The following is a 27,946-nucleotide window of genomic DNA, read 5'->3' on the forward strand; positions in this document are numbered from 1 at the left end:
TATTCATCTTTTGTTTTCTTTGTGCATACAGATGTACTGTATATCAAGTTGTTACTGTACAATGACAGAAAGCAAACTGACTCCAAGACTTTTATTTCACATGGAAAGCAGTTACAATAGCAGTACTAGATGACAGTGGATACACTTAATGTAAAATGGAATGTGAGAACAATGAAACTGCTGTAAAATTTTTAAAAAATTGCCACTTGGTATTATTTTGATTTTTGTTACACTAGGACTGATGATGCGGGATCATCTAAACACCACAGTGTATATTTGTGTCTACTGAACAACTATGACAACTGAAATTTAGTGTGTTCTAATTCAGTTACTTACATAACTAACTTTTACAAGCTTTCGGAGCCAGTGGATCCTTCTTATGTTGGAAAGGTTGAAGGCGAAGGATGAAGATGAGGGAAAAGCACTAGAGAGGTTTAGGGAAAGGGATACAGTTCAGAAAGGACACCCAGAAGCCTGGGTCAAGGAAGACTTACCAGACAGGATGAGAAGGAAAGACTGATTTTTGGGGACTGCCCTGGATAAGATTTGAAAACATACATAACTGTTAGATGTAAAGCTAACAGGAGTTGAGATATTCATGAAAATTTAAATGTGTGAGGTTCCCACAGCACACCATGTCAGCTCTAAAGGGTTAATGTACTAGATAAAAAATGTTACAACTGTGTGAATAAAACATTACTCAAAATATTGATGTGCAGACAGAATTTCTCCTATTTATAATAAAGTCTGTTTTAAAAGTCTATATATTTTTTGTTAACCTGAACATGTTATGCTTCACTTCATTTTCGGTCCAATCTCTTCCAGTAATAGAGGAAATGACACAGTAGTGCAGAGGCTGAAAGACTGTTATGCAAACCATAGTATGACATGAGAATTCTGGAATGCTGTCATGAAAATTGAATATGGCAGAATAGTGAAGAACATTTGGGAGAGATAACATGACAACCCTTGATCCTCAAGAAGAAGCAGGAGTGAAACAGGCTCACTATGCTTGCAAAAGCAGCACTGAGAAAGCAAGACAAATGGTAGAGCCCTAAATTGGAAAAAAAATCTGTCTTTTGAGAAGAAAAGGCAGAGGTTAATTGACCAAGACTAAGGAGGCAGCAGGTATCATTGATACCCTTAGTGAACTCTCAACCTTGTGGTAATGGACTAAATATGAGAATCAACATGGATTTGAAATCAAGACCTATAAATTAAAGAGATGCCAGAGTAGAGGAAAGTGATTGTGAAATGGCACAACTTCAAAAAATTAAACATACTAGATAGCAAGACATACTGAGGGGTCTTTTTACCACACAGCACCTAAACCTCATTCTTGTATCTGAGAAAAAGAAATACATAGCATTGTTGATTTGGTAACAAAAAGTGATTATTCCTGTGTGAGTGTTGTGCATCTTAAATGTACTTGTTTAGTGTAGATTATAGTGATTGGTAAATCTAAAAATGTAATCTTGTCTGTGTGTTACTGATTAGAGTGGATAAAGTGACAAATGAAGACCTGGGTGCATATTATCACAATGTTTTTTTTTTCATTTAAAAGAGTTGTCCAATATTATCTATCACAAAATGTGCAATGTTATGAAGGACTGGAGGATGCCAGAAAAACTAATCTGGATGGCACAAAAGTATGTTCCTGGATTACCTAGTTGAATGAAAGTATGAAATGATATTTTGGCCACTTTTGAGACTTGGTCAATCATCAGAATGACAGATTTTCTCCAGCTCTTTCGAACCTTGTTTTAAAGGAGGAGAATTATGACTGATGCTAGAAACAAATGACGGGCTGTCACAATGCCTTGGGATATACTGATTATGTCAGTGTACTACAGCACAATAGGAAAATTGCCATGCGAATCACTACCCCACTTGACGTTTAAGGGATCGGAAGGCTGAACTGAACATAATTGATGACCAAATCAAGTAATAGTCTTTAAAGAGAGAAAATTATACGAAACAAACAATGTTTGCTTAAAATGGAAATAATTTGAAAGGGTCAACATATTACACTATCAGTGGGTAACTGCAACTCATGAAAGTATTCAGGAACAGGACATTAACAATAGGTCAAGGTGACCAATACTATTCCTTCATAATCTGCTTGCCTTACACATCTAAGACAGCGGAAGGTGTGACTGTACTACACTTTTATATGAACCTCTGAAAAAGAAGTGTCACAGCAGATGGAGCAATTACAGTGAAATGCACCTTTTTAGGTAGATTTTTAGTTCTTGTTGACATTATCGTTAAAATATCAAATAATGTTTTGGGCCTGCATCTGGGCGATCATTATTTCCTTTTCTGGGGAGAGGAGATAATGATGTCCTGGGTGCACACCAGAAAATGGGAATGTATTCTATACACTAGGAAAATTTCAAGCCCAATTCTTTGAAATATTTGATAGCAGAAGCTATGATAAAAATAAGAGCCATTTCACTGAAGAGATTTACAGTGTAAATTACATTTTGTTGGGTATTTTTAATCACCTTGTACTGTTTGGGGGTCATATGCAAGCTGTTTTGTTACAGTGTTGTGCGAGTCCACCAGTCTGTTTGCACAGCAGTGCTGGCTCAACACACTGATGAATAGTTGCGGAAACACACTGCAACCCTATCTGGTAGTTAAAGATGCTTTTGCTGTTACTGGGTGGTGATAGCCAAAGGAGACATTTGTGTGCCATTAAATTATGCAGTTAAGATGCTGTAAGAGTCATTAAAAATTAAATGATTTGGGATTAGATCTGTTAGTTTTAAAATTGCACAAAAAAAAGAAAGAAAGAAAGAAAGATAGGATGTTTACTTAATGTAACAAAGGACACTTCCTCTTGTAACCTTGTTTAGTCCAGTTAGCATTTGTTACAAAAAGTATTCATGGCTCATTTATTGTACCCTTTTATTAATGGCACAATAATGAGGAAATATTAGTGTGATAAACTCAGGTATCGATGATTTTCAGCTATCTACATCTATACTCTGGAAACCACCATAAGCTGCATGGCAAAGGGTATGTTCCACTGTACCAGTTATCAGGGTTTCTTTCTGTTCCATTCACATATGGAGCACAGGAAGAATGATTGTTTGAATGTCTGTGTGCATGCAGTAATTACTCTAATCTTGTCTTCATGATCCATGTGTGAGCGATCGTAGGGGTTTGTGGTATATCCCTAGAATCATCATTTAAAGCCGTCATTTGAAACTTTAACAGACCACATTCTCTTGGGATAGTTTGTGTTTATCTTCAAGAGTCTTCCATTTCATTTCCTTCAGTATCTCTGTGACACTCTCCCACGGGTCAAACAAACCTGTGACCATCCATACTGCACTTTTCTGTACATGTTCAATATCCCCTGTTAGTCCTATGGGTCCCACACACTTGAGCAATATTCTAGAACAGGTCGCATGAGTGATTTGTAAGGAGTCCCTTTTGTAGACTGATTTTGCTTCCCCAGCAGTCTACAAATAAGCCGAAGACTACCACCTCCTGTAACCATGACTGAGCTATGTGAGCATGCCATTTCATATCCCCACAAAGCGCTACACCCAGGTATTTGTATGAGTTGGCTGATTCCAGCTATGACTTATTGATATTATAGTCGTAGTCTACTACATGTTTTTTCATTTTGTGAAGTGTGCAGTTTTACATTTCTGAACATTTAAAGCAAGTTGCCAAACTCTGCACCCCTCTGAAACTTTATTAGGATCTGACTGAATATTTGTGCAACTTCTTTCAGACAGTACTTCATTATAGATAACTGCATCACCTGCAAAAAGTCTGAGGTTGCTATTAATATTGTCTGCAAGATCATTAATACACAACATGAACAACAAGGTTGCAACATACTTCCCTGGGGCACATCTGAAGTTACTTGATGATCCCCATCCAAGATAACAAGCTGCGTCCTCCCTACCAAAGGTCCTCTGTCCAGTCACAAATTTTACTTGACACCCCATATGATCGTATGTTTGATAGTAAGCGTAGGTGTGGTACTGAGTCGGATGCTTATTGGAAATCAAGAAATTCTGCATCTACTTAGTTACCTTGATCCAAAGCTTTCAGTATGCCTCATGACAAAAGAGTGAGTAGAATTGCACATGATCAATGTTTTCAGAATCCTTGCAGGTTGGTACTGAGGAGGTCATTCTGTTCAAGATACCTCATTACTTGTGGACTCATAATATGTTCTAAGATTCTGCAAAAAATCGATGTCAAGGATATTGGACAGTAGTTTGTGGATTGGGTCACTTTTACTACCCTTCTTGTAGACGGGTGTGACCTGTGCATTTTTCAAAGAACAGGGCACAGTTTTTTATTCAAGGGATCTACAATAGATTATAGTCAGAAGAGGAGCTAATTCAGCAGCAAATTCAGTATATAATCTTACAGGGAGTCAATCTGGCCCAGGAGCTTCATTCAATTTGAAAAATTTCAGCTGTTTCCCAACACCACTGATATTAATACTCATTTCATTCATCTTTTCCGTGATACAAGGATTAAATGGGGGCAATTCTCCTGGATTTTCCTTGGTAAAGCAGCGCTTGGAAATGGATTTAAGCATTTCAGCTTTTGCTTTGCTATCCTCAATTTCAGTTCCTGTCTCATTCGCTAGAGACTGGACATTAACTTTGGTGCCATGAACAGCCTTTACATATGTCTAGAATTTCTTTGGGTCTTGTGAAATATCATTTAATAATATTCCGCTACGCTTTCTGCTACAGTAGCCACTGAAGGCATCACACATTGCTCTCTTGACAGCAGAACACGTTTCATTCAGCATGTCTCTATCTAGAACCCTATGCTTTGTTTTAAACTTATTATGCAGTACTCTGTCTCTTTATACATTTCTTTACAGTGACTGTATACCATGGAGATTCCCTCCCATTAGGAACTGTTGCTTGGATGATTGGTTAAAGAACTATGTAATGAACATCACATTATTGCTGTATGTTATTTTTTTTTTCCTTTTTTTTTCTCTAATTACTGCAAGGAGGTGTTGGTAATGGTTTGTATTGACAATCTTCAGTTGTTGACTAATAATGTTTGCCATTGTCATGTATACATAATGCTGTTACGACATACTGTTGCGGAAGTGCAAGAAACTGTTAGAAAAGTAACGATGATGAATTTACCCCTACAAAATTACATTGCAGAAAAGTAGAGCTTTTGTTATTTCTATCATAAGAACAATGTTTTAAGGCAAGATGAGAATAACTCCTTTGAGATCACAGTATAAGAACATTTGATATTTTTTTGAAACTGGTGTTCATTCTGAGCACAAATGTTGTCATTTTGCGTCCCTCATATTTCTCCAAAATTGAAAAAAACAGTTGTTGCAATTCTTTGTTCAGAACTTGACTGATAATCCCTTCAGTTTTTGTATTCCAAGTTTCTGCATTGACAGTGTTATTTTATTGAAAAAATTTTAGTTTTAACTCATTCATTCTTCCTTTTTTACCAGTGCAGATAACATTGCCCAACAAGCAAGTGAACATATCCATTCGAATGAAATAATAATGACTCTAGGGAAATCTAATGCAGTTCAAGCTTTCCTGAAGAAAGCTGCTGCGTACAGAAAATTTGAAGTCATAGTCGCAGAATGTGCACCATTTTGCCATGTGAGTAAATGAGTTTGTTATTCACCGAGTTAGTAGAATTTATTTTTTTTTTTTTTTTTAGAAAATATAAATGTTGTCTGTTCATGTTAACAGCTGATTGTTATATCTGTTACTGAAATAAAATAACTTGATATCTGATAAACACTGGGTGTTACTTGTAGTTGTAAAAGTGTTCACAAATTAAGGATTGATTGAAAGACTTGATTTAAATGTTATCTGTTTGGGGTGATATTGTGTTCTATCCTGGAGCATCATGTATCGAAACAGTTGTGGTTTGCTGTAAAGAGCACAAACTGGGCCTAGAGTAACCAAAGCATAATTGAAAAGCCGCAGTCGAAAGAATATACAAGAAATAACACTTCCTGTCAGATGCGGGTACACAATGAGAGAAATACAATGAGTGCTATATAGTATAATGATGCCACACACATTATATGTTTAAATTCATAATAGTGGGTCTGGAGGAGGAGGAGGAGGAGGAGGAGGAGGAGGAGATTAGAGTTCAACATCCCGTCGACAATGAGGTCATTAGAGATGGAGCACAAGCTTGGATTGGGAAAGGATGAGGAAGTAAATCGGCCATGCCCTTTCAAAGGAACCATCCCGCCATTTGCCTGAAACAATGTAGGGAAATCACAGAAAACCTAAATCAGGATGGCTGGAGACGGATTGGAACTGGCGTCCTCCCGAATGCGAGTCCAGTGTGCTAACCACTGCACCGCCTCACTCAGTGTGTGAAGTCTGGTATAATAGCACTGGTCAGTAATTAACAGGGGTATTCTACATAGTTGTTGCGAAGATCAGATGTGCAAAATAATCAGCCTAGTTTCCAATTATAGTTGGCTTGTTGTTAACTTTTGTGTCATGAGGCAACATTGTAGAAAAGCTCAAGTTAGGAGTTTTTTGCCCTGGCAATCGCAGAGCAACAGTGGCAGTCTTTGACAGTCATACCTCTTGGATCAGTTGCCACTCAATTGAACTTCCATCATTGTGTCTGTGTACTACTTAACCCTACTACATCCCTCCACATCTCTGGAAAGCCAAAGAAGAGGGCATGGTGGTATTCAAATGATGGAAGTTCCGCTAATGAGACGGTGCGGCTCATACAGCATTGTATTGAAGGCCCTTGGGACGGTGGACCTCTTTGTTGTTGGTGGTGTGCAGGATGAGGCATTTAGTTGTACCGTGCCTGTATGCAGTCATTGTTGGGTTGCAAGCCTTATCTTCTAGTGCTTGTGCAATGAGGAGAGTTAATCCACTATGGCAGCTCTGACACAAATAGTGGTTTAGTAGGGGCAAATTATTGCTGTAACTCATCTGTTTGGGATATTTTATTAATCAAAAGTATTAGTTTGTTCCTTACTGCAAAGAGTCGCATTTTGGAGCCCTGAAAGATTATGCATTTGTCTGATGACAGCTTTCATATGATGATGAACATCAATTTTTTTCTCACCTTCAGTAACCACTACATACAGCATTTTGATTTTGTAGTGTTAAATCGTTGCAGTACATGTTAATCACTTTGGAAGACAGATGGCAACATTTTGGGCAAAAATGGTTTTTAGAAGTGTACCTGAAGAGAAGAAGTTGGTTGTTGGATGCTAATCTGACTTTCACCACTACTCTGTAGATGTTCTTAAGCCTTTCATCATTGTGGAAGCTTAGCATCCTGCCTACCCTACCAGCTAAAGGGGCTCTTGCAGGTGGGCAAGTGACTCAAGTGCTACAACCACTGCAGAGTATGTGCACTGTTGGCTAATCGCACATTCCAGCATGCATAGAACCACTCTTCAGTAACATTCTTTATAAAATCAGTAACATACTGTACATTCACAGTGATTGCAGTTTTTGATAACTGCAAACGAAAACTTCAGAACTAATCCAAGCTTTCTGTTAGAAGTTCATCCTGAGCTGAGAAAAAGTTAATTTAGAAAAATGAAAAGGACTTCTTTATTTTTAATTGAAAAATCCTACAACTTGAGATTTACACTACCAATTCACATGCCTATAACCTATAAAAACCTCATTAATTTAGGACAAATAAATTTTAAAGATATAAAGTTTTAAGTGAACAGTTGTTAGAGTAGATACCTAAAACTCACACCATTGTGAGTGCTGCATGGCAGCAAGTGTTGCTGAGAAACTGTTGCTGCACTGACCACCTTTTGCAACATCTGATGCATTATTTCTGCTGGATAATTTATCCCCTTTCATATTGTATATGTTTGCATCATGTGTACATTATAGATTATGAAATCAAATTACAGTTGCTTGGCCTTGTGTGCTATTTTGTGTTCCGTGGAGTCACAAGTGTTGTTGGGAAACTGCATGTATTTTGCTACACTGCTCACCTTCTGAAATACCTGATATGCAAGTTTAGTAGGATAATTGATTTCCTTTTAGATTTTATATATATAGTGTACTTAATAGATTATAGGAAATCAGATATCATTTGTTTGACCTTACAGGCATGGTTTCTATTCCATGCAGCCGCAAGTGAGAAACTGCAACTGTCTGCTGCACTTTTCTCCTTCTGTAACATCCGATAAGTCAGTTCATTAGGATAATTCATGTCCTTCAGATTATATATGTTTGTGTCATTTGTATTGTGTATGCTAGGCAGTCAAATTGTATATATTTGATCAACTTGTATGCAAAACGGAACCAGGAGCAGGTGAAAGCTGTAGTGCTTTGTGACATTACAGAGAAGAGTAGAAGTTTTGAATGAGCAGTTCGTTAGATTTGGTCGCTCTGTTATTAAATTCAAGGTGTGCTGTAATATACATGTATTATTGTTGACCCATTCTGTCCATAGCTATGAAACATGTTGACATGTTGACTAGACAGTCCACCACCAGCAATGGAGTATGAACTTTTGACAGTGCCATCCACTTGTGCTGGCAAAACATCAGGAAAATTGTTAAATATCGGCAGAAGAAACAGAGATGGAACCCAACAGGCAATAAGTCAACATGTGACCATGAAAGCCTTAATAATTATGTTGAGGAGAGTTTGCTGGTTTTAATCCATAAATTAAGAGCTATAGTGACTGCCGTCTATTTCATTATATATGCTTCATGCATTTGTGGTGTTTGTATAGTATTAATTACATTTCCATCATTGAGAATGAATACTTGTTTTCTAAAGTATTGCTGTCCATTTCTTCCAGGGTCACGAGTTAGCCTTGAGCTTAGGAAAAAGTAAAATCCAAACAACAGTTATAACTGATTCTGCCATATTTGCTATAATGTCCAGGGTGAATAAAGTTATTATTGGCACTCATACAGTAATGGCAAATGGTGGGCTAAGGGCTCTTTGTGGCAGCCACACAGTTGCCCTTGCAGCTAAACATTTCTCAGTTCCTGTAAGTAACTATGTACTTCTTTCGGCAGTTGTTGTTTGATAAACTTGTTTCTGGATTGCATATACTAGTATATGATTTGTTTTTCTGCTGTTCACATGAATACTGCTTCCTATTTTTACTGTAACTGAAAATGTGGAAAACCATTTTGTCAGGCTCACACTATTGTGGATTTCGCAGTTTGTTGCATCACTAATGATTGTACCACAAAAATAAAAATTGATAAATATGAAATTGTTCTCCAAGCAGTGACAAAAGAAACCATTAACATTGGTTTTAACACTTTAGTGAAGTCTCTCCATCTGTGAGAAGATTCACTTCTCTGTGGCTAGTGATTCATTTAAGTGTGGTAAGTTCTCGTATCTGTTTTGCAATAGAAGAGCTGAACTAGTAGTGCAGCAGTTTTGTAATAGAAAAGAAAACAGAAAGTCATTCGTGTGTTTTGTATCATTCATAAAAACTAAAAAAAAATGTTCATTGCAGTGAAGAAACTAGCATAAATATTTATCCTGTGAATTGCTAATTACTGGGAGAAATGGGAGTTTAACGTTTGCAGAAGACACATCCTGTCATGATAAACACTTTTCACATCTAATGTGTTGCTGCATGTGGATATGAGGAATATTCCGTATTGATTTAAACTTCATTTTTTTCCCCGTCATTGAAGGTGTGTCAGTTGAGTCATAATTACAGCTACAAGTATCTAGTAATTTGGTCTAATTGTAGGTGGGAGGACAATCACTATAAGTGTAAATCCCTGCACTGTACAGCCCAGTTCCCCAACTGCTAGCACTGCATGAGTGGACAACATGGCGCGTGGTCATTAAGGACAGCACTGGGTGACATAGTTTTTGGGGAAGGAGGGCCTAAACATTGTGGATATTCACAGGTGATTGGTGGCAGTGTGTGGAGAGTGTGCACCTTCATGGAAAGTGCAGTTGCAATATGACAACACTCCTACGAGTTGGAAAGTGACAGCTGTAATCACTGAAATGAGATTCCTGGTATTGCCATACCCACCATGTTCCCTTGACTTGGCCTCTTCTGATACCATCTACTTGGGACTACGAGGAAACCTCTGTGCAAACAGCATTTCGCAGTCTTGTAAAACCTGTGAGCAGCTCTCCTGCAGTGGGTGTGACAGGATCCAGAAAGTGGTTTGAAGACGGCCTTCAGAAATCAGAGGAGCCAAGTCACACCTTGCTACCAGTCACCTGTGAATATCCACAGTGCTTACACACACCTCCCACAGAAACTACATCTTCCAGTACTGTCCTTGATGATCACACTCCACATTGTCTGCTCACGTAATGACAGCTGTTCGGAAAATGGGCTGTTCTGTGCAGGGCTTACACTTCTAGTGATTGTCCTACCACCTACGGTTAGACCAAATTACTACATATGTACATCTCTAATGATGAGTCAAATGGTGCACCATGAATGATGGAAAAAAAGTGTAAATCAGTAAGGAATGCCCCTTGTAGTTGACAGTGGGAAATAAACAATAACTGTAAAGTAATAAAATGCACAGGACATGGTGTGTTGTTTCTGTTACATCATAACCAGATGATTTATAAATGTACATGGTTGTATGTTTGAATTTAAATTCACAGTTCAGTTCCTGCTAGTCTTAAAGTAATGTGAATAACAGGAGGACAGAACAAAAAAGTCACACTTTCAAAACATTGCAGCATACACTACTTAATAAATTTCGAATTTTTCAAAATATTTATGAAGAAGATCCTATCTTGTGACAATAAAATTTTGTTTTTGTTAAATACAGAATTGTATGGTTGGAATTCAGAGGAAGTACTTACAGTTTTCATGCATAAATTGTCATGTATATTTAAATGGGAAATCTGGAGAGCATCTTCTTCTCTTAATTACAGTAAACGTATCAACACTGTAGGCATGTCAAGTTGCAGACAGGCATAATTAAGACACACACACACACACACACACACACACACACACACACACACACACACACACACACACACAAAAAACTGCCAACTCCAGCTTGTTGGTCCAGAATGCACTATCATGTATGATGCAAGCAGTAATCTGGAGGAGCTGGTGAAGGGGAAGAGACTTCCCTGCCCCCCTCTAGATTGCTGCTTGCATCCCACGTGATAGCTGCATACTGGCCAAAGATGCTGGAGTTGGCAGTCGTGTGTGTGTGTGTGTGTGTGTGTGTGTGTGTGTGTGTGTGTGTGTGTGTGTGTGTGGTGGTACTGATGAAAGCTTTCTGTAGTGTTTTTTTTTAATTATGCCTGTCTGCAACTTGACGTGTCTTCTTTATGGTAAGTATCAGTCTACTTTTTCCTACATTGTTGATATTCCTACCTGGAGTTTCCATTGTTTGATTTTTGTAAACATCACAAAACATACAAACAAACAAATAATGAAAATCTCCGTGAAAACAGATGCCATTTAAAAATCATGTATACACAATCTGGAGATAGGAGGAGGAAGAGAAAATTGCAAATTCTCCCAACACTGGTGTGACTGGATCCCAGAATTACATAGTAATCAGAACTCTTCCCATTCCCTTATCATTCTAAAGGATATTGTTAAAATAAATAAAAAAGCAACATCAGCCCATAGCAAAAATCAGAATGTGTGGAAGGTAAATTAAGGAATTATTGTGGGATACATAGCAGACTACAAATTGAAATATAGACCACAGAAATCAAAAAATTTTTGAAGTTCAATTAGCAAGATCTTTTCTTTACTGATGTACTGAAACCCTTAACTGATTTGTGTTTTTACTTTAAATATACATATTCCACAAAAGTAAAGAAATATTATTGGTATGTCTGTAAAAAGATTCCTGCCAGCACTAAATGACACTGTAATTTTTCTCCTCAGTTTTTCATAGAGAGGTTAAAAGACCTTGAATATAATTATGTAAATTTGCTCTCTTATTTCTGGTTTCATGCTTTCTTGGATACACTTACTTCCTTGAAAGTTTGTTTCACAAAATGAAGTACTTGTAGACTTTTCATCTGTAATTTAAGAACTTATTAAATAAATGTTTACAGAGGTGACGTACATATGATACTAAATACACCAGTATGCTGTATACAAAAAAGCATAACATTGATGTTTGAATCACATTCCTAACAAGTTAATTTCTCTTGTTCAGTTATGTCAGAATTTCAATTTTGTGGTCACATAAGACTTACAAAATCTTAACAGGAAACAAAGACAAATATTTAGCCCAAACAAAATCAACCAGTCTTGTAAAACCAGCTGATACAAGAACATAGGATTTGCCTCAATTGACTAACACTGAACTGAAATGAGGGCACAGGGCTTACGATGAAAGTTAACTTATGTGGGAAGCAGCTAAAGACTGTTGGAATTCATCATTTATTGCTATTTTAGAAGTGTTGTGTATTCTGCAGAGTATCACGTAGAGTTGCGAGAGGATTAAAATACAGTTTGATAAGTTATGAAAATGTAGTAGAAATTTTTGTTTAGATAACTTTATACACTTGTTTGTGTCATTAGAGACTCAAAATCATATGTTAGAACTAACAAGTAGTTCTTGTAATTATAGAGTCACTACACTTCTTAAAATCTGTGATTCTTAACCAGTCTAGCTATTACTAAGCTAGTAGTCTGTATTGAATATTTATGTATTAATGATCTTTGCAGGTCATTGTTTTGGCACCAATGTACAAGCTGAGTCCTAAGTACCTGTGCTCCTATGATCAAGATGCATTTAATAGTTTTGTCTCACCAGAAGGAGTTCTCAGTTATGCAGATGGTGCAATACTCTCCAAAACACATGTTTTCAATCCTGTGTTTGATTACGTACCTCCGGACTTGGTTACACTTTTCATTTCAAACACGTAAGTTTTTGAATGTGGCTAATATTTTCTTCCACATATGTATGTAGTATTCCTACAAATTAAATACGAATGAGTGACTGTTGTGTGACAGGGAATTTCAACATCTGTAATTAGTAGTTGTGTGCTAAAAAATTAATGTTTAGATCTGAATGTGTAAAGTTACTAGCAATGTAATTTAATGAGCTACGAGTAGTAATAGGTGAGTGGAAGATTGTGGTTTGTAAATTCACACAGAATTCAGAAAGATGTAAGAGATGTGGAGGGAACTAAATGTTAATAGATGACACAGCTGGAGTAAAGCTTTCAAGCCGAGATATTGTTGCTCATTTTAATGCATTGCAACAAATTTTGAGGAATGAAAATTTTCATGTATCAATTCTTGGGCTATTTAGTTTGGTGACATCTTCCATCTTGTCCTGTTGTGTGCTAATCTTTCCATTTTTGTGCATCTATTACATCTAACGTCTTGATTTCTATTACATCGTCTTGATTATATATTTTACAAATTGTTATTTTCAGCTGCTCCTACATACTGATCTGTCTGCTGTTTTGTTATGTGTCCAGTTACCTGTGTTAGATGCCATCATGTCTTTTTTTATTTTATTTATTTATTTATTTATTTATTTTTTGAGGCTGCTTACCTCACACAATATTTATAATACCTCTTCAGTTTGTAATTCATATGTTCATTTCATATTTGGTATCTCTGTATCAAGTTTTAAAGGAATCCCAAGTCTTTTATCCCCTGCATGGTCGAGATTCATTTTTTTATGAACACTGCAGTCTAGACTCGAAGTTTCAGAAATTTCTTCCTCAATACAGCTTAAGTGTGTTTATTGATTAAGGGAATAACACTCCTTGAACACATGAAAAACAGCCTTTTTTTCCAAGTCAAGTAAAAAGTAATGGTAAATCTGATGGAATAGTTTTATTCCTTACACTTTTGTTTTTAAGAAATCATTTTTATGTTCACCTATGATGCTTGCTGTAACCACTGCATCAGGTTGAAGGACCATTTGCAGCAAGAACATTGGTCATTGGCAGGAATTCCCGAAGCCCTCCTATTAGACCTGTAACAAATTAATTTTGTATAAGTCATTTATACAAATGATAATTGAAAAGTATTAAGTTCTAACAAAATGGTAACATATTGAAACAAATATCATTTTCTTTGTCCAAAATATTGAGACATACATGTGCACCAGAAATAGGCTTTTGAAGATATCACAAAAAAGCTATGTACGCTGATGGAGAATTCAGTGCTGGCATCAAGTTCCACTCAGTATCATATGTAGTGTTCCCAAGTTATGTTTCCTGCCAATTTTAAAAATATAGGTTCCAGAAAAACTGTTTTTTAAGTTTTTGAAATTAAGTTAAACATACTTCAAGTCAACAATCCCTGGACCATACAGCAATTCTTCCAGATCCAAAAGCAGGTTCTGCTCCATGTTCTGTGTGGCCATGGTGTCTTGCAGGCTTCTTTGGCAGCTTCTATCATATGCTGCTCTGCTCACTCAATACACTTTCTGTCAACTTTTGTGCTGGTCTGATCTCAAGTTCAAGCACATTCATAATTTCCATAATGCCTCTTTGGCCATCATTGAAATTAAATGCTGCCACATTGGCAGCGATGTTGACTAATTTTTTCTTACTGTTAAAAGTTTTCAGACACACTTTCTCACAAATCGCCACGTAACTCGAGAATGGAGTTTCTGGCAGACCAGGGATGAACACTACAATAAAGTAGATATCCCAAGGAAAATTTTAAGGGAATTTTTTTCTTTTTAAATTTTCAAAAGGGATTACCCCCTTGAGTCTTTCATCATCTATGGCAGTATGGCTCTGTAGAAGCAGCTAATCAACAACAGCACGTTCACTACAGCAGCACCCGTCCTGATAGCTCCTATCCTGATGCATTTTGTATGTTATGTCTACTTACAACCTCTTGTCAGCTGGTTTATATCCAAATGAAACACTTAGGTCTAAACAATTTCCACAAATGCACCTAGCATTTCTTGTTTCACATCTTTGATCACTATATCCTATAATATCAGAGGTGATGCCACCTATGAAACACTTTTTATCAGTGAAACACTTTTTATCAACTTCACTGCAAGTACTGCATAGCTTTTTTGTGGCTGTGATCTTCATCCACCTGTCCACAAGTACAAATGGCCACCACTAAACTATGAGAAAGGGCAGAGCATGATGCAGACACATAAAATTGTGTACTTGTTTATAGTGCTGTTCTACGAGGGCCGTTCAGAAAGTAACCTCCGGTTGATTTAAAAAAATACACCAAGTTAAATAAAAATATTTTAATATATACATCTTACAACTACATCTTTGCACTAATTTTCTACATAGTCTCCATAGCGATTGAGGCACTTATCGTATCTCTTCACAAGCTTTGAAATTCCTTCTGCATAAAAATCACCCGCTTGTGTCTGGAGCCAGCCTGTGACCGCATCTTTGAGCTCTTCATCGTCATCAAACCGCTGTGACCCGAGCCATTTCTTCAAATGCATGAAGAGGTCATAATCACTTGGCGCCAGGTCTGGGCTGTAAGGTGGATGGTTGATAACGTCCCACTTGAAGGACTCAAGAAGGGCCATTGTTCTGCGAGCAGAGTGAGGACGGGCGTTATTGTGCAAAAAAACGATACCGGCAGAAAAATCTTGCGAGGCTTTTCTTGGTTTGGTAGGCGAATTTGAATGTGCCCACATCTTTGATTGTTCTTTTGTCTCAGGGTTCACGTACTTAATCCAGGTTTCGTCACCGGTCACGATTCTGTTTAACAATGGTTCTCCTTCGTCCTCATAACGTGACAGAAAGTCTAATGCAGAGGCCATTCTTTGAGTTTTGTGGTGGTCGGTAAGAATTTTGGGCACCCATCGTGCACAGAAGTTACGGTAACCCAATCTTGCTGTCACTATCTCGTACAAGAGTGTCTTAGAAATCTGTGGAAAACCAGTAGACAACTCCGACATTGAGAAACGTCGATTTTCACGAACTTTTGCATCAACTGTCTGAACGAGTTCGTCAGTCACCAATGATGGTCTACCACTCCTCTCTTCATCATGAACGTTTTCTCGTCCACTTTTAAATAAACGTACCCATTCACGGACAACTCCTTCACTCATAACTCTTGGTCCGTACACGGCACAAAGCTCACGATGAATAGCTGCTGCAGAATATCCTTTGGCTGTAAAAAACCTTATGACAGCACGCACTTCACATTTGGCGGAGTTTTCTACTGCAGCACACATTTCAAACTGCCACAAAAACTAAACTAGCGCAGGTACGACGTTCACTCGACCACGGCTTGATGCCGACTGACCTGTTGAGTGCGTGAACGCACAGATGGCGTCGCTACTCCCCCCACAACCCGCACTGTGACCAATCGGAGGTTACTTTCTGAACCGCCCTCGTATAATCCATGCCATCTGGCCCTTCAGCAGTAACACCAAGTCTCTAAACTGCACAGCTGGGAACTGTCCTTCTAAGTGGGTTTATGCTTGTTGTGTTTGTAGCAATCTGTGCCTTTTAGTTTGTGCTAAATGGTTAGCTCATAAGTAGCTTAGTTTTAGATGGGTGAGTTCAGGTTTGGCAGACCTGAGATTTGCTGGGCTGGGAGCTAGCTGGTACCTCTATAACAGTAAAATTTTTGCTTGCTCTGGCATACACAATGGCATGAGGTGGAGGAAATTGTATCGTAGTGAACAGGTATCTCAGCTTAATTGGCTGAATTGATGTCTGTAAAAACAGAGAACTCTGCTACTGGACATCTATATCCCTAGTTGCACATCTTGTGTTCGTGTAGCCTACAACATGCAACTAACATTCTCCTAGTGGTTCGGCTGAGCTGTTTGCTGGAGCTAACATCCATCTCATCAAGAGATGTCCTGAGTTCAGCCATACTGAGAACACACAAATTAATATGAGATCAAAACACAGATCTATTGCCAGAATGTGTTTCTAATCATAAAAAGAGAAGAAAGCATATTAAAGAAGTTATTACTTTTCTGCATTCTTCATGTCAAGCTGCAGGATGCAAAACAACATGGTGGTTACCCAGTTGTGGCAGAACTGCACAACACCATACATTTTAGCAAATGGGTTGTCACCTGATAGACCTAGAAGCAAGTGGATCAAAGGGAAAATGGGAAGTTGATGTTGTGACTGTCATGTGTAGCTTCAAGAAAAATGTCTTTGGGGAACTGCAAGAAACAGCTGCACTTAGTTTGATATTTAATATGCTGTGAGTATGTTTTTACCACTGCGCTTCATGCTGAATTTATTGTAACTTGTTGAAGCAGTTTAGATGTCATGGAAGTAATGTAGGCAAGTTAAAATGTCCATACAGCTGTCCTTTTATGAAACTTTTCCAAGTAGGCTGCAAATAGGCTAACATACATAACTGTGAAACTCATGACTAAATGGATTAATTTAAGTTGTAGCTGCCATAGGTGTAATACCTCAACACATGTTCTTCCTGAACATATCAAAGCAGAGTTTATCTCTTCAGAAGATGGAGCTTACATAACAAGTCATGTAAGGTATTTTAAATGTCAGTAGTTCAAACATACTACACTGCCATGTTTCAGGCAACATGAAGAAATTATTGCAAAGCCGCCCACAAAGGTGGTGCTGCCTGTGTGTCTCTGCTCATGTGTAACTGCGAGCCATGGTGTCTAGAGCCAAGATTGTCATGCTTACTTGGAGGAGGTGGTGGTCCAGGAAATTAAAATTAATAAACAAGTTCCATGTAGTGAGGTTGAAAAGGTCACAACCGCCTCCTTCCTATGCACGTCATTTATGGCTACAGTGGAAAACTGATGTATAATAGTAAGATGCTGACCCGTAGACAGACTAATAGTCCCAACTCAGCAAAATGATAAAGGGGAAGGTAAAGATAAACTTTGCTATTAAGACGGCTTCTTATTTCAGTGAACATATATGGATTTAGAACACATGTAGATAAAACTGAAACTCCTTACAAAGGTTTCAGTGTGGCTCATGGTAGTTACTCGGCCATTGATTTATCAATTAGTAGCCTAGGACTTATCTCTCCAGTGGAGGGCACATGATGACCTGTGTGGTAGCAAATGCTTCCCCATCTTCCTGTCACTCCCCTGGCATGATGCCCACCGACACATACCCAGATGGGCTTTAAACAAGGCAGACTGGGCAGCCTTCACCTCTGCTGTCACCGTTGAAACTCCCCCACACTGTGCCATCGATGTTGTTATTGAGCAGGTCACTACAACGATCGCTTTTGCAGCAGAAAACGCGGTTCCTCGTTCTCTATGGTGGCCCCCAGCGAAAGACAGTCCGTTGGTGGTCGCCGGAAGTCACTGAGGCAATTAAAGAGCGTCGGCGACATAAGCAGCACAGCGACATAAGCAGCACCCTTCCCCAGAGCACCTAGTAGCCTTTAAGCGGCTCCGTGCCCGCGTTCACCTGCTTATAGAACGACGGAAACAGGAGTGATGGGAGAGGTACGTATCAACCATTGGGTGCCATAGTCACCTTCCCAAGTCTGGATGAAGATCAGACGTCTTTTTGGGTACCAGACCCCAACAGGTGTCCCCGGCCTTAACATCAGTGGCATGCTGTCTACCGACACAGACGTGATTGTCGAACACTTTGCCGAGCACTATGCCCGAGCCTCTGCGTCGGAGAACTACCCCCCACCCTTTCGCACCCTCAAACGGCAGATGGAAAGGAAAGTCCTGTCATTCACTACACACCACAGTGAACCCTATAATGCCCCCTTTACAGAGTGGGATCTCCTCAGCACCCTTGCACATTGCCCCGACACAGCTTCTGGGCCAGATCGGATCCACAGTTAGATGACTAAACATCTCTTGTCTGACTACAAACGATATCACCTCGTCATCTTCAAACAGATCTGGTGCAATGGTGACTTTCCATCACAATGGTGGGAGAGCACCATTATTCCCGTGCTAAAACCCAGTAAAATTCCACTTGATGTGGATAACTCTCGGCCCATCAGCCTCACCAATGTTCTCTGCAAGCTGCTGGAACGTATGGTGTGTCAGGGGTTGGGTAGGTCTCTGGAGTTAAATGGCCTACTGGTTCCAAGTGAGGGCAGCTTCCACCAGGATCACTCTACCACTGATATACTTGTGTCGCTTGAGTCTGCCATCCAAACAGCCTTTTCCACACGCCAACACCTGGTTGCTGTCTGTTTTGACTTCTATAAGGCATACGACACGACCTGGTGACATCATATCCTTGCAACATTGTATGAGTGGGGTCTCTGGGGCCCACTCCCAATTTTTATCCAAAACTTCCTGTCGCTCCATACTTTCCATCTCCGAGTTGGTGCCTCCCATAGTTTCCCCGTATTCAGGAGAATGGCGTTCTGCAGGGCTCCGTATTGAGTGTATCTCTATTTTCAGTGACCATTAACAGCCTAGCATCAGCTGTAGGGCTGTCAGTCTCCCCTTCTCTTATGCGGATAACTTATGCATTTCGTATTGCTCCTCCAGTACTGGTGTTGCTGAGCAGCGCCTACAGGGAGCCATTCACAAGGCGCGGTGATGGGCTGTAGCCCACAGATTCCAGTTTTCAGCCGCAAAGTTGTGTGTCGTGCACTTCTGTTGGCATCGTACCATTAATCCGGAACCAGGACTTTATCTTAATGATGATCCACTCACTGTAGTGGAGACATATTGATTTTTAGGACTGTTTTTCATCGCCCGATTGACTTGGCTACTTCACCTTTGTCACCTTAAGCAGAAGTGCTGGCAGCACCTCAGTGCCCTCCGCTGCCTGAGCAACACCAACTGGGTGCAGATCGCTCTACGCTGCTGCAGCTCTACAGAGCCCTTGTTCAATCTCCCCTTGACTATGGGAATGTGGTTTACAGTTCGGCGGCACCCTCAGCTGCGGTTACTCGATCCAGTGCAACACTGTGGCACTCGCCTAGTGATGGGAGCTTTTAGAACAAGTCCGGTGACCAGTGACCTGGTGGAAGCCGGAGTCCCTCAATTGCAGATCCGACTTGCACAACTGCTTGCCATTTATGTTGCACACATTCATAGTCTCCTGAGCATCTGAATTACCGTCTCCTTTTCCCACCCGCGGCAGTTCATCTCCCGCTTCGGCAGCCCAGGTCAGGTCTCGTAATTGCAGTTCGCGTGTGATCCCTTTTCTCCAAATTGGACTCCTTCCCTTTACCACCTCTACTTGAGGTCTATTCACGTACACCTCCATGTTGTACACCTTGGCCGAAGCTTCGTCTGGACCTTTTGCATGACCCTAAGGACTCCGTTAGCCCTGCCACTTTCTGCTGTCACTTCCTCTCGATTCTTGACGTGTTCCAGGGCTCTGAAGTTGTGTACACTGACTTCTCGATGGCTGATGGTCACATAGGCTCTGCATATGTTCATGGTGGACGTATTGGACAGCACTCCTTGCCAGATTGCTGCAGTGTTTTCACTGCAGAGCTGGTGGCCGTACCTCGTGCTCTTGAGCACATCACCTCATACCCTGGCGAGTCATTTCTCCTGTGTACTGACTCCTTGAGCAGTCTACAAGCTATTGACCAGTGCTACCCTTGCCATCCTTTTGTAGCATCCATTCAGGAGTCCATCTATGCCCTGAAAAGGTCCCGTCATTCAGTGGTGTTTTTGTGGACCCCAGGACACGTCGGAATCCCAGGCAACGAATTTGCTGACAGGCTGGCCAAACAGGCTATGTGGAAACTGCTCCTGGAGATGGGCATATTTGAAACTGATCTGCATTCTTTCTTACGCCGCAAGGTTTTTCAGCTTTGGGAGACAAAGTGGCATAACAGTATGCACAACAAACTGCGTGTCATTAAGGAGACTGTGAATGTGTGGAAATCTTCCCTGCAATCTTCTCGCAGGGAATCGGTTGTCCTTTGTCGGTTCTGCATTGGTCATATGTGACTCGCACATGGTTACCTCCCCTTTCGCGGGGACCCACCTCATTGTCACTGTGACTCCAACATGACAGTGCCCCAACAGCAGCTTTAGTTTTATGTTTTATTCGTGAGGGTGGGTTTTATCATTTGATCTGGGTTTTGGCACACGTCCTTTGTCCCTCTGTGTCCTCCACCCTAGGACTTTTAGGGTGGAGGCTTTAATATGGTGCAGAGTGGCTGTCTTCTCCTTTTTTATTCTCATGGTCAGTGCTCTCTTGTTTTTAATCTCTTCTCCCTGTTTCTTGTGTCTCTCTGTGGTTTTCTTGTCCTGTTTTGCCCATTGTTTATGTAATTGTTCTACTGGGAACAAGGGACCGATGACCTCGCAGCTTGGTCCCTTTCCCCCCATTTAAACCAACCAACCTGACAAATAGAAAGCACCTGTGCTTACGTTTACAGGAAACTTGTTAAGTTCACTGATACCCTGGAATGGGGGCTACATGCTTCACCACAAGGATGCTCGTATTTAGGAGAGGGCCAAAGGATGGGTGGCTGTGTTTATAAATAAACTTGTATACCATCTGTATGCTGTCTGTCTGGTTACAGACCTTCAAACAATTATTGAAATTAATGATAGAGATGTATTTAACACCGAAAGAACTATTATTAGGCCTCTATGAGTCTGCTAGTCTGATGCAACTGCCCTGACAGTTTCTTCTCTGCGAGTAACACATGCAATGGTGTGTTATGGGAAGCACAGTCTGTCAGTCACAAGTATAGAGTTTTAAAGAGCCTTCTGATGTCTGAGGAGCCATATGTTCTCAGCTCTGAAGCCACATACATGAAAGTACAGCTACAGGTTCACCCTCAGCTATAAACCTCTTTCGCCTGACCGGCCCAGACAGAGTTCAATAAGTGGACAGTTACTAATGACTTTCATTCCAGTGACAAGATCCTGCTCTGAATCCATCTACCAGGTGGAGAAATCCCAGAAAGAAAGCTGCTGAGATTGGTAATCAGCAGAGCAAACTGATTGCGTATAGCCCATAGGCTTGGTTTGAGGGTTGAAACATTGTCCATCACTGGGTGGAACACATGCACCATGTGGCTGATTCATCCATCTCAGTAGTAGTAGTAGTAGTAGTAGTTAGTAGTAGCAGCAGCAGCAGCAGCAGCAGTAGCAGTAGCAACAGCAGCTTTATTCCTCCGTAGATCTCTTTTTACAAGGATATAGGACATGTCAAAGTATTTACAAGTTTAGATTAATTTAAAATAAGCTAATTTGCATACACATACATTACAGACTATTAGATAGAGACAATCATAAGATTTACTCCTAGTATACAATACTTTTTTTTACAAATAACTTCTTAAATAATGTAATGCCACACTGTACACTCATAACTCACTATCACTCACTGCAAATACTATACGCACATTGTTTTGTAACACTTCACACACACACACACACACACACACTGGTGATCTCTGGGCCATTTTCTGTAGTGCAACTTCCCATTTGCTGTTCTGAAAAACTGAGTCAGCATCTCTGTATAATGAGTGAGATGAGATGTTGAGCTCAAGAGGAAGAGGTGTTAGTATTGTGCTATGCATAGCTTGGGGGTAAGGTTTTCTAGAAAAGAAAAAAAGAAGGAAGAAACACTGTGTGAAGGTGTTACATGGAGTGTTGGATGTTTTATAACCATTATTATTATATATTTGTAGAACTTTTTTTAGCAAACCCCTACTCTGTTTTATACAAGTAATCCTTCAATGTATAAAATATATTGCATAATAGGTACTTTTTAGCTGCCTTTTTAAATAAGTGTATTTATGTAATTTCTTTAATCTCTCTTAGTAATTTATAGTACAGTTCTATTCCTTGGTAGAAAATGCTGTTTTGAGTTTTATGTTTATTTTTTCTTCGTAAATGTAAGTTGAGTCTCTCTCTTGTTGTATGGTCATGGACAGAGCTGTTTGTACAGTAATTACCAATGTTATTTTTGATGTGTACAACTGACCGGTAAATCTATTCACATGGAGATCAGTTAAAATCCCCAGTGTTCTGAACAGATCTTTACAATGAGCTTGACAACTATTTTTGGTTATTATTCTTATGGCTCTTTTCTGGAGCTTGAAAATGGCGTTCATATTTTGTGTATTTGTTCTCCAAAAAAGAATGTCCTAGCTAAGAATTGAGTGTACATATGAATAGTATGTAACTAAAAGACACTGCATGCTACACACTGATGATGGGATTCTAAGGGCATAACATGCTGATGACATTCTGTTTGCAAGTACCTTTGTGTGTTCACACCATGTCAACTGAGAATCAATATTCATTCCTAGAAATTTTGCATTTATTACACAGCCTACAGAGGTGCCATCTACATGTAATTTAACATTGTCATTTTCCCTCTTCAAACAGAAATTCATGGCCTTAGTTTTCTTTATGTTTCGTGTCACTTTATTGCTTATTGACCAATCTTAACTTCCTTGAGAGTTTCATTTGCATTCTCTGCAAGGAGTTCTCTTGCTTTCTCAGTAACTATAATATTGCTGTCATCAGCGAAGAGAATTCTTTCACTATGAGTAACACTACTGGGAAAGTCATTCGTGTGTATCCGGAATAGTATTGATCCTAATATGCTACCTTGCAGAACCCCAATATTAATGTAATTTGATTCTGATAAGTGTTTTACTAAATGTTTAGATCTATTTGAAGTATGTGTTATCTCTACTCTTTGTACCCTGTCTGGTAGGTATGATCGAAAACAGTCATTAGTTACCCGTCTTACTCCTAATGCTTGCAATTTATTTAATAGAATCTTGTGGTCAACTGTATCAAAGGCCTTAGAAATATCCAAAAATATGCCTGTGACACACTCATCTTTGTCACGAGCATCAAGTACAACTTTTTGTGAATTCTACTGTGGCTGACCAATTTTTGCAACTTCGGAAACCAAACTATGATTCGCTTAAAAGATTGTATTTTTCAGATAATTCATTAATCTGTCTTTCATAATTGCTTGTATTACTTTTGAGAATGGTGACAGCAGGGAAATGGGCCGGTAATTTTCTGTGTCTTCTGCATTACCTTTCTTAAGCAAAGGTACAACTCTTGTCTGTTTTAACTCCTCTGAAAATGTCCCTGATGTGAAGGATTCATTTATTATATTTGTTAAGGGACCTTGTATAATCTCTATGCATTGTTTCAGTACACAGATTGGTACTTGATCTAAGCCTACTGACTTTTTATTTTTTAGTTTTTGAACAGTTTTATTGACTTCATTCTCTGTGGTTGGAAGTAACATCATTGTATTTAGTGCAACATTATTTACAGGTGTTATATTTGTTTTGGGGAATTTTTGCTGTAACTTATCTGCAATACCTGAAAAATGCTCGTTTACATAGTTTGCTAAGTGTTGAGGATCATTTATTAGCTTATCCCCCTCGGTTAGCAGTATGTTATTCTGCATTTGTTTGCCTCTCCCTATTTCCTTTTTTATAACATCCCAGACTGCTTTGCTTTTATTCTCTGCATTATATATTATTTTGTCATTAAATGACTTTTTTGCAGCAATCAGCACCTTCCTTTAGATCTTTTTGTATCTATTATAGAAATTTAAGAATTCTGGATCATTGCGACTCTTTCATGGAACTGAGGTATTTAAGTGTTATCCATCTGTTTTTGTGAGCTGTTGATACAGACATGCATACTTTTGGAAATACCTTTTCAAAGTTCAATTCAAATAATGTGGATAATTTAGAGCCGGCCGCGGTGGCCGTGCGGTTCTGGCGCTGCAGTCCATAACCGCGGGACTGCTACGGTCGCAGGTTTGAATCCTGCCTCCGGCATGGGTGTGTGTGATGTCCTTAGGTTAGTTAGGTTTAAGTAGTTCTAAGTTCTAAGGGACTTATGACCTAAGATGTTGAGTCCCATAGTGCTCAGAGCCATTTGAACCATTTTTGATAATTTAGAGAATTTCATATTCATATTGGTTTCCTTATACACTTCATCCCAGCTTTGTTTTGCTAGTTATTTTGAAAATCTTTTATTTTGATTTCTGATAGATGTCGTTTGTAGGCGTGTAGTTTAGGGAATGATTCGATGCCTGATTTAACTGTTGTTATTTGACAGAGATGGTCTGATAGTCCTAGATCTTTTACAGCTACATCACATTTTTCCCTGTCCATATTTGTGACCGCATGGTCAATTACTGATACAGTCATTATAGTAACCTTTGTTGCACTATTAACCAATAGAGACATACCAAAACTTTGAAGGAGATTTATGAGGGTGCTGCTGGATTCATGTATGATATTAGTATTGATGTTAATGTTCCCACACTGAATTATGTTGACCTTTGTACTTAAGACTTTATCTAGAAGTTCTGTTAATTTATTGAAAAAAGTGCCCGCACTACCACTGGGAGATCTATACACACACAAAATGATTAATTTCTTGGTGATATCAAGCCCTGTTAATTCAATAGCTGATATTTCGAAGTGTTTGTCTTCATTTACTGTACTGAGGTCAAAGATATCAAGCCCTGTTAATTCAATAGCTGATATTTCTAAGTGTTTGTCTTCATTTACTGTACTGAGGTCATGTCTTGATTTGAACTGTGTTCCTTTTCTGATATAAATGCATGATCCTCCACCCCTTGAAGTAGTTCTACAGTAAGAGTTTGCCCTTTCATACATAGATAATACTACATGTTGGATTTCTGTGTCTCTACACCAGTGCTCAACAACACGAACTACTGTGCATTTCAAAGATTGGAGCTTAACTTCTACTAGTTGTATTTTAATTTTTATTGATTGCATGTTTTGATGGAGGATTGTTAAGTCTGTGAAATGAAATGTCGCATGTTACTCTATCCAATGGTTTGTTTCTCTTTGTGACACTGGTATGTGTGCTATTTGGAGTATTAAAATCTGTCTTGTGTTTCAGTATTTCTTAAAGTGCTGAAGACGCTCTTCACACAGGGGAATCTGTTGTCTGGGTTTATCATAAAAATGACTTACTTTTCCTACCCATGACTACTACACATATTTGACCATGTGTGGCCCGAGATCCACCCCCTATACTTTCATGAATCAGCTGTACCAATCTTCCCTTTCCCCAGTCCTGTTTAGGTGTAGGCTACACCTAGTGAAACCCCATCTGTTGGTAGTCCCGATGGACACCAGAGAAACATGAGCAAAATTGGCTGCCCCCAGAGCCATCCCTAACCCCACATTGATTCTCCACACAGCTCCAGCAAGGTGTGGTCGATCAAGACACTGGAACAGCTCAACAAAGTGTACATTGGTGCCATGAGTCAGGAAAGCTATCTTGTCCAGGTCACCACCTAAGTCATATGCCCCACTGTCCAAACTGTTTCCCACCCCACCCACTATCACTACATTGTCCTCTTTTGTAAAGGCCTTACATAAAGACCGTAAGTCCTCTATCATATAACTTAGCCCTGCATTTGATTTGAAGATACTGGTGGCCTGGTACACTGCCCCTTAACTTTACTGTAATTGGGGCCTACACCTCGCCCATGGCTACTACTGAGCATAGCAGCAGCACTTTCTTCTTCCTAACACTTTGTGCATTCCTAGGCTTCTTGGCCTCGGTTGAAGAGTGCTCCTCATTTCCTGCTTCTCATTCTACCTGAGGCTCTTCTTTACTTAACCCCGGCAGTCGTAGATACCTGTTTTTGGTGTCATTGATAAAACTGTCGGATCGCCTTCTCTTTCTTCATATCATCCTACCAGCTGCCATTTCCCAACCATCCTCCTCATCCCTATCTCCCTTGATCCTTATCAGTTCCTTCCTCGCTTCCTCCAACTGCCTGAAGGGCACAGATTCTCCTTTCCTGTTCCCCAAATCAAATAAAAATGTTCATACTGCATACTCTGCAGTTCCACCAGAGAGCTTCTTCTGTCTAACATTCTCACCCCCCCCCCCCCCCCCAGCAGTGAAAATATTTCCTACAAGATTGGCAACAAATCTCTCTACTCTACCCTATAACAGCTCCCACATTTCTGACTCATGGTCAGTCCTCATATCATCTTAGGGGCACTTGTGCCATGGTGTGGCTCTGTGGCAGTTTAAATATTGACCACAATAAAAAACTTCCTAGCCCTTCAGAATGCAGGACCAAAGCTCAGTATATAATGCGAGAGAAATAAAGGAGGTCATAGTGAGTGTTTTTGCACTTTCATAAACCATCCCTCTTGTCCCACAAAAGTGTGGTGTTCAGCCTTTTATAAACACAGTCAGCCACCTAAAGCAGCTGTGCGGAAGCAGGAGTACCTGCAAACAACACTTTTAACAGAGTGTTTTGGAATATAGATAGCCTGAAGTAAGTAATAATGCCAAAATAGGTCTATTGCTAATGTGAAATGTTAAGCAATTAACAGTTATAGCAGCATTCTGGTACATTACCATTTTTTCATTATAGCACTGCAAAAGACCTGGAGCCACTGCTCACGCAATATTGGAGCACTTTGCTATGGATATTGCCAATTGGGAGCCAGCATCCACACCACCACCAACTGATCACAGAGAGGGATGTTTTTGACATCAAATCTAACAGTTTGAACTCATATAACTGCCCCCTTCTATTGTTGAAGCTGGATCCAGCACTGTCAGGAGCTTGTAATACTGTACATTATGTTTGTAATTTATGTGACTTGAGAATGGGGGACAACATTTTACAATTTAAAGATTCAGTGAGGTTTCTGAGCCTTATATTTGATGCAAAGCTACCATGGTTGTCACACCTCTGAGACCTGAAGGCGAGGCACTGAAGACCTTTAAGTGCTGTAACCATAAATCTTAGAAGGTAGACAGGATCTGCTTACTCCAATTTTATAAAACCTTTGTGTTATTCTGGTTGGATTTTGGGTACACAATATATACAGCAGTAAGACCTACTTACCTAAAGATCATTGATAGTACCCTCCATGAGGGTATCATGTTGGACTATCTCCATACTTTGCTTGTATATGGGGTGGTGGGAGAAGGGTGGCATCACTCAGAATTCATTGGAGGTACTTCATTAATAATGTCCATGCAAATGCTAAATTGTACCTAAAGACAAAGTCAAGAAAATAGATACAGATATTCTTATCACCTCAAAGCTGTCTAGTTACTGTCTTGTGACACTGTTGTGAA

At 39.5% G+C, this 27,946-nt stretch overlaps 1 protein-coding gene across 1 annotated transcript in view; it reads left to right on the forward strand.

Moving 5' to 3' along the window:
• LOC124796371 (translation initiation factor eIF-2B subunit beta) overlaps positions 1 to 27,946 on the forward strand; it is a 79,469-nt gene that overhangs the window by 36,372 nt on the left and 15,151 nt on the right. The window contains exons 5-7 of the mRNA XM_047260532.1: positions 5,477 to 5,633; positions 8,803 to 8,997; positions 12,658 to 12,854. Of these exons, the coding sequence (XP_047116488.1) occupies positions 5,477 to 5,633; positions 8,803 to 8,997; positions 12,658 to 12,854 (549 nt within the window). The remainder of the gene's footprint in view (positions 1 to 5,476; positions 5,634 to 8,802; positions 8,998 to 12,657; positions 12,855 to 27,946) is intronic.

The sequence above is a fragment of the Schistocerca piceifrons genome, chromosome 4, assembly GCF_021461385.2.
Source record: "Schistocerca piceifrons isolate TAMUIC-IGC-003096 chromosome 4, iqSchPice1.1, whole genome shotgun sequence".
NCBI lineage: Eukaryota > Metazoa > Arthropoda > Insecta > Orthoptera > Acrididae > Schistocerca > Schistocerca piceifrons.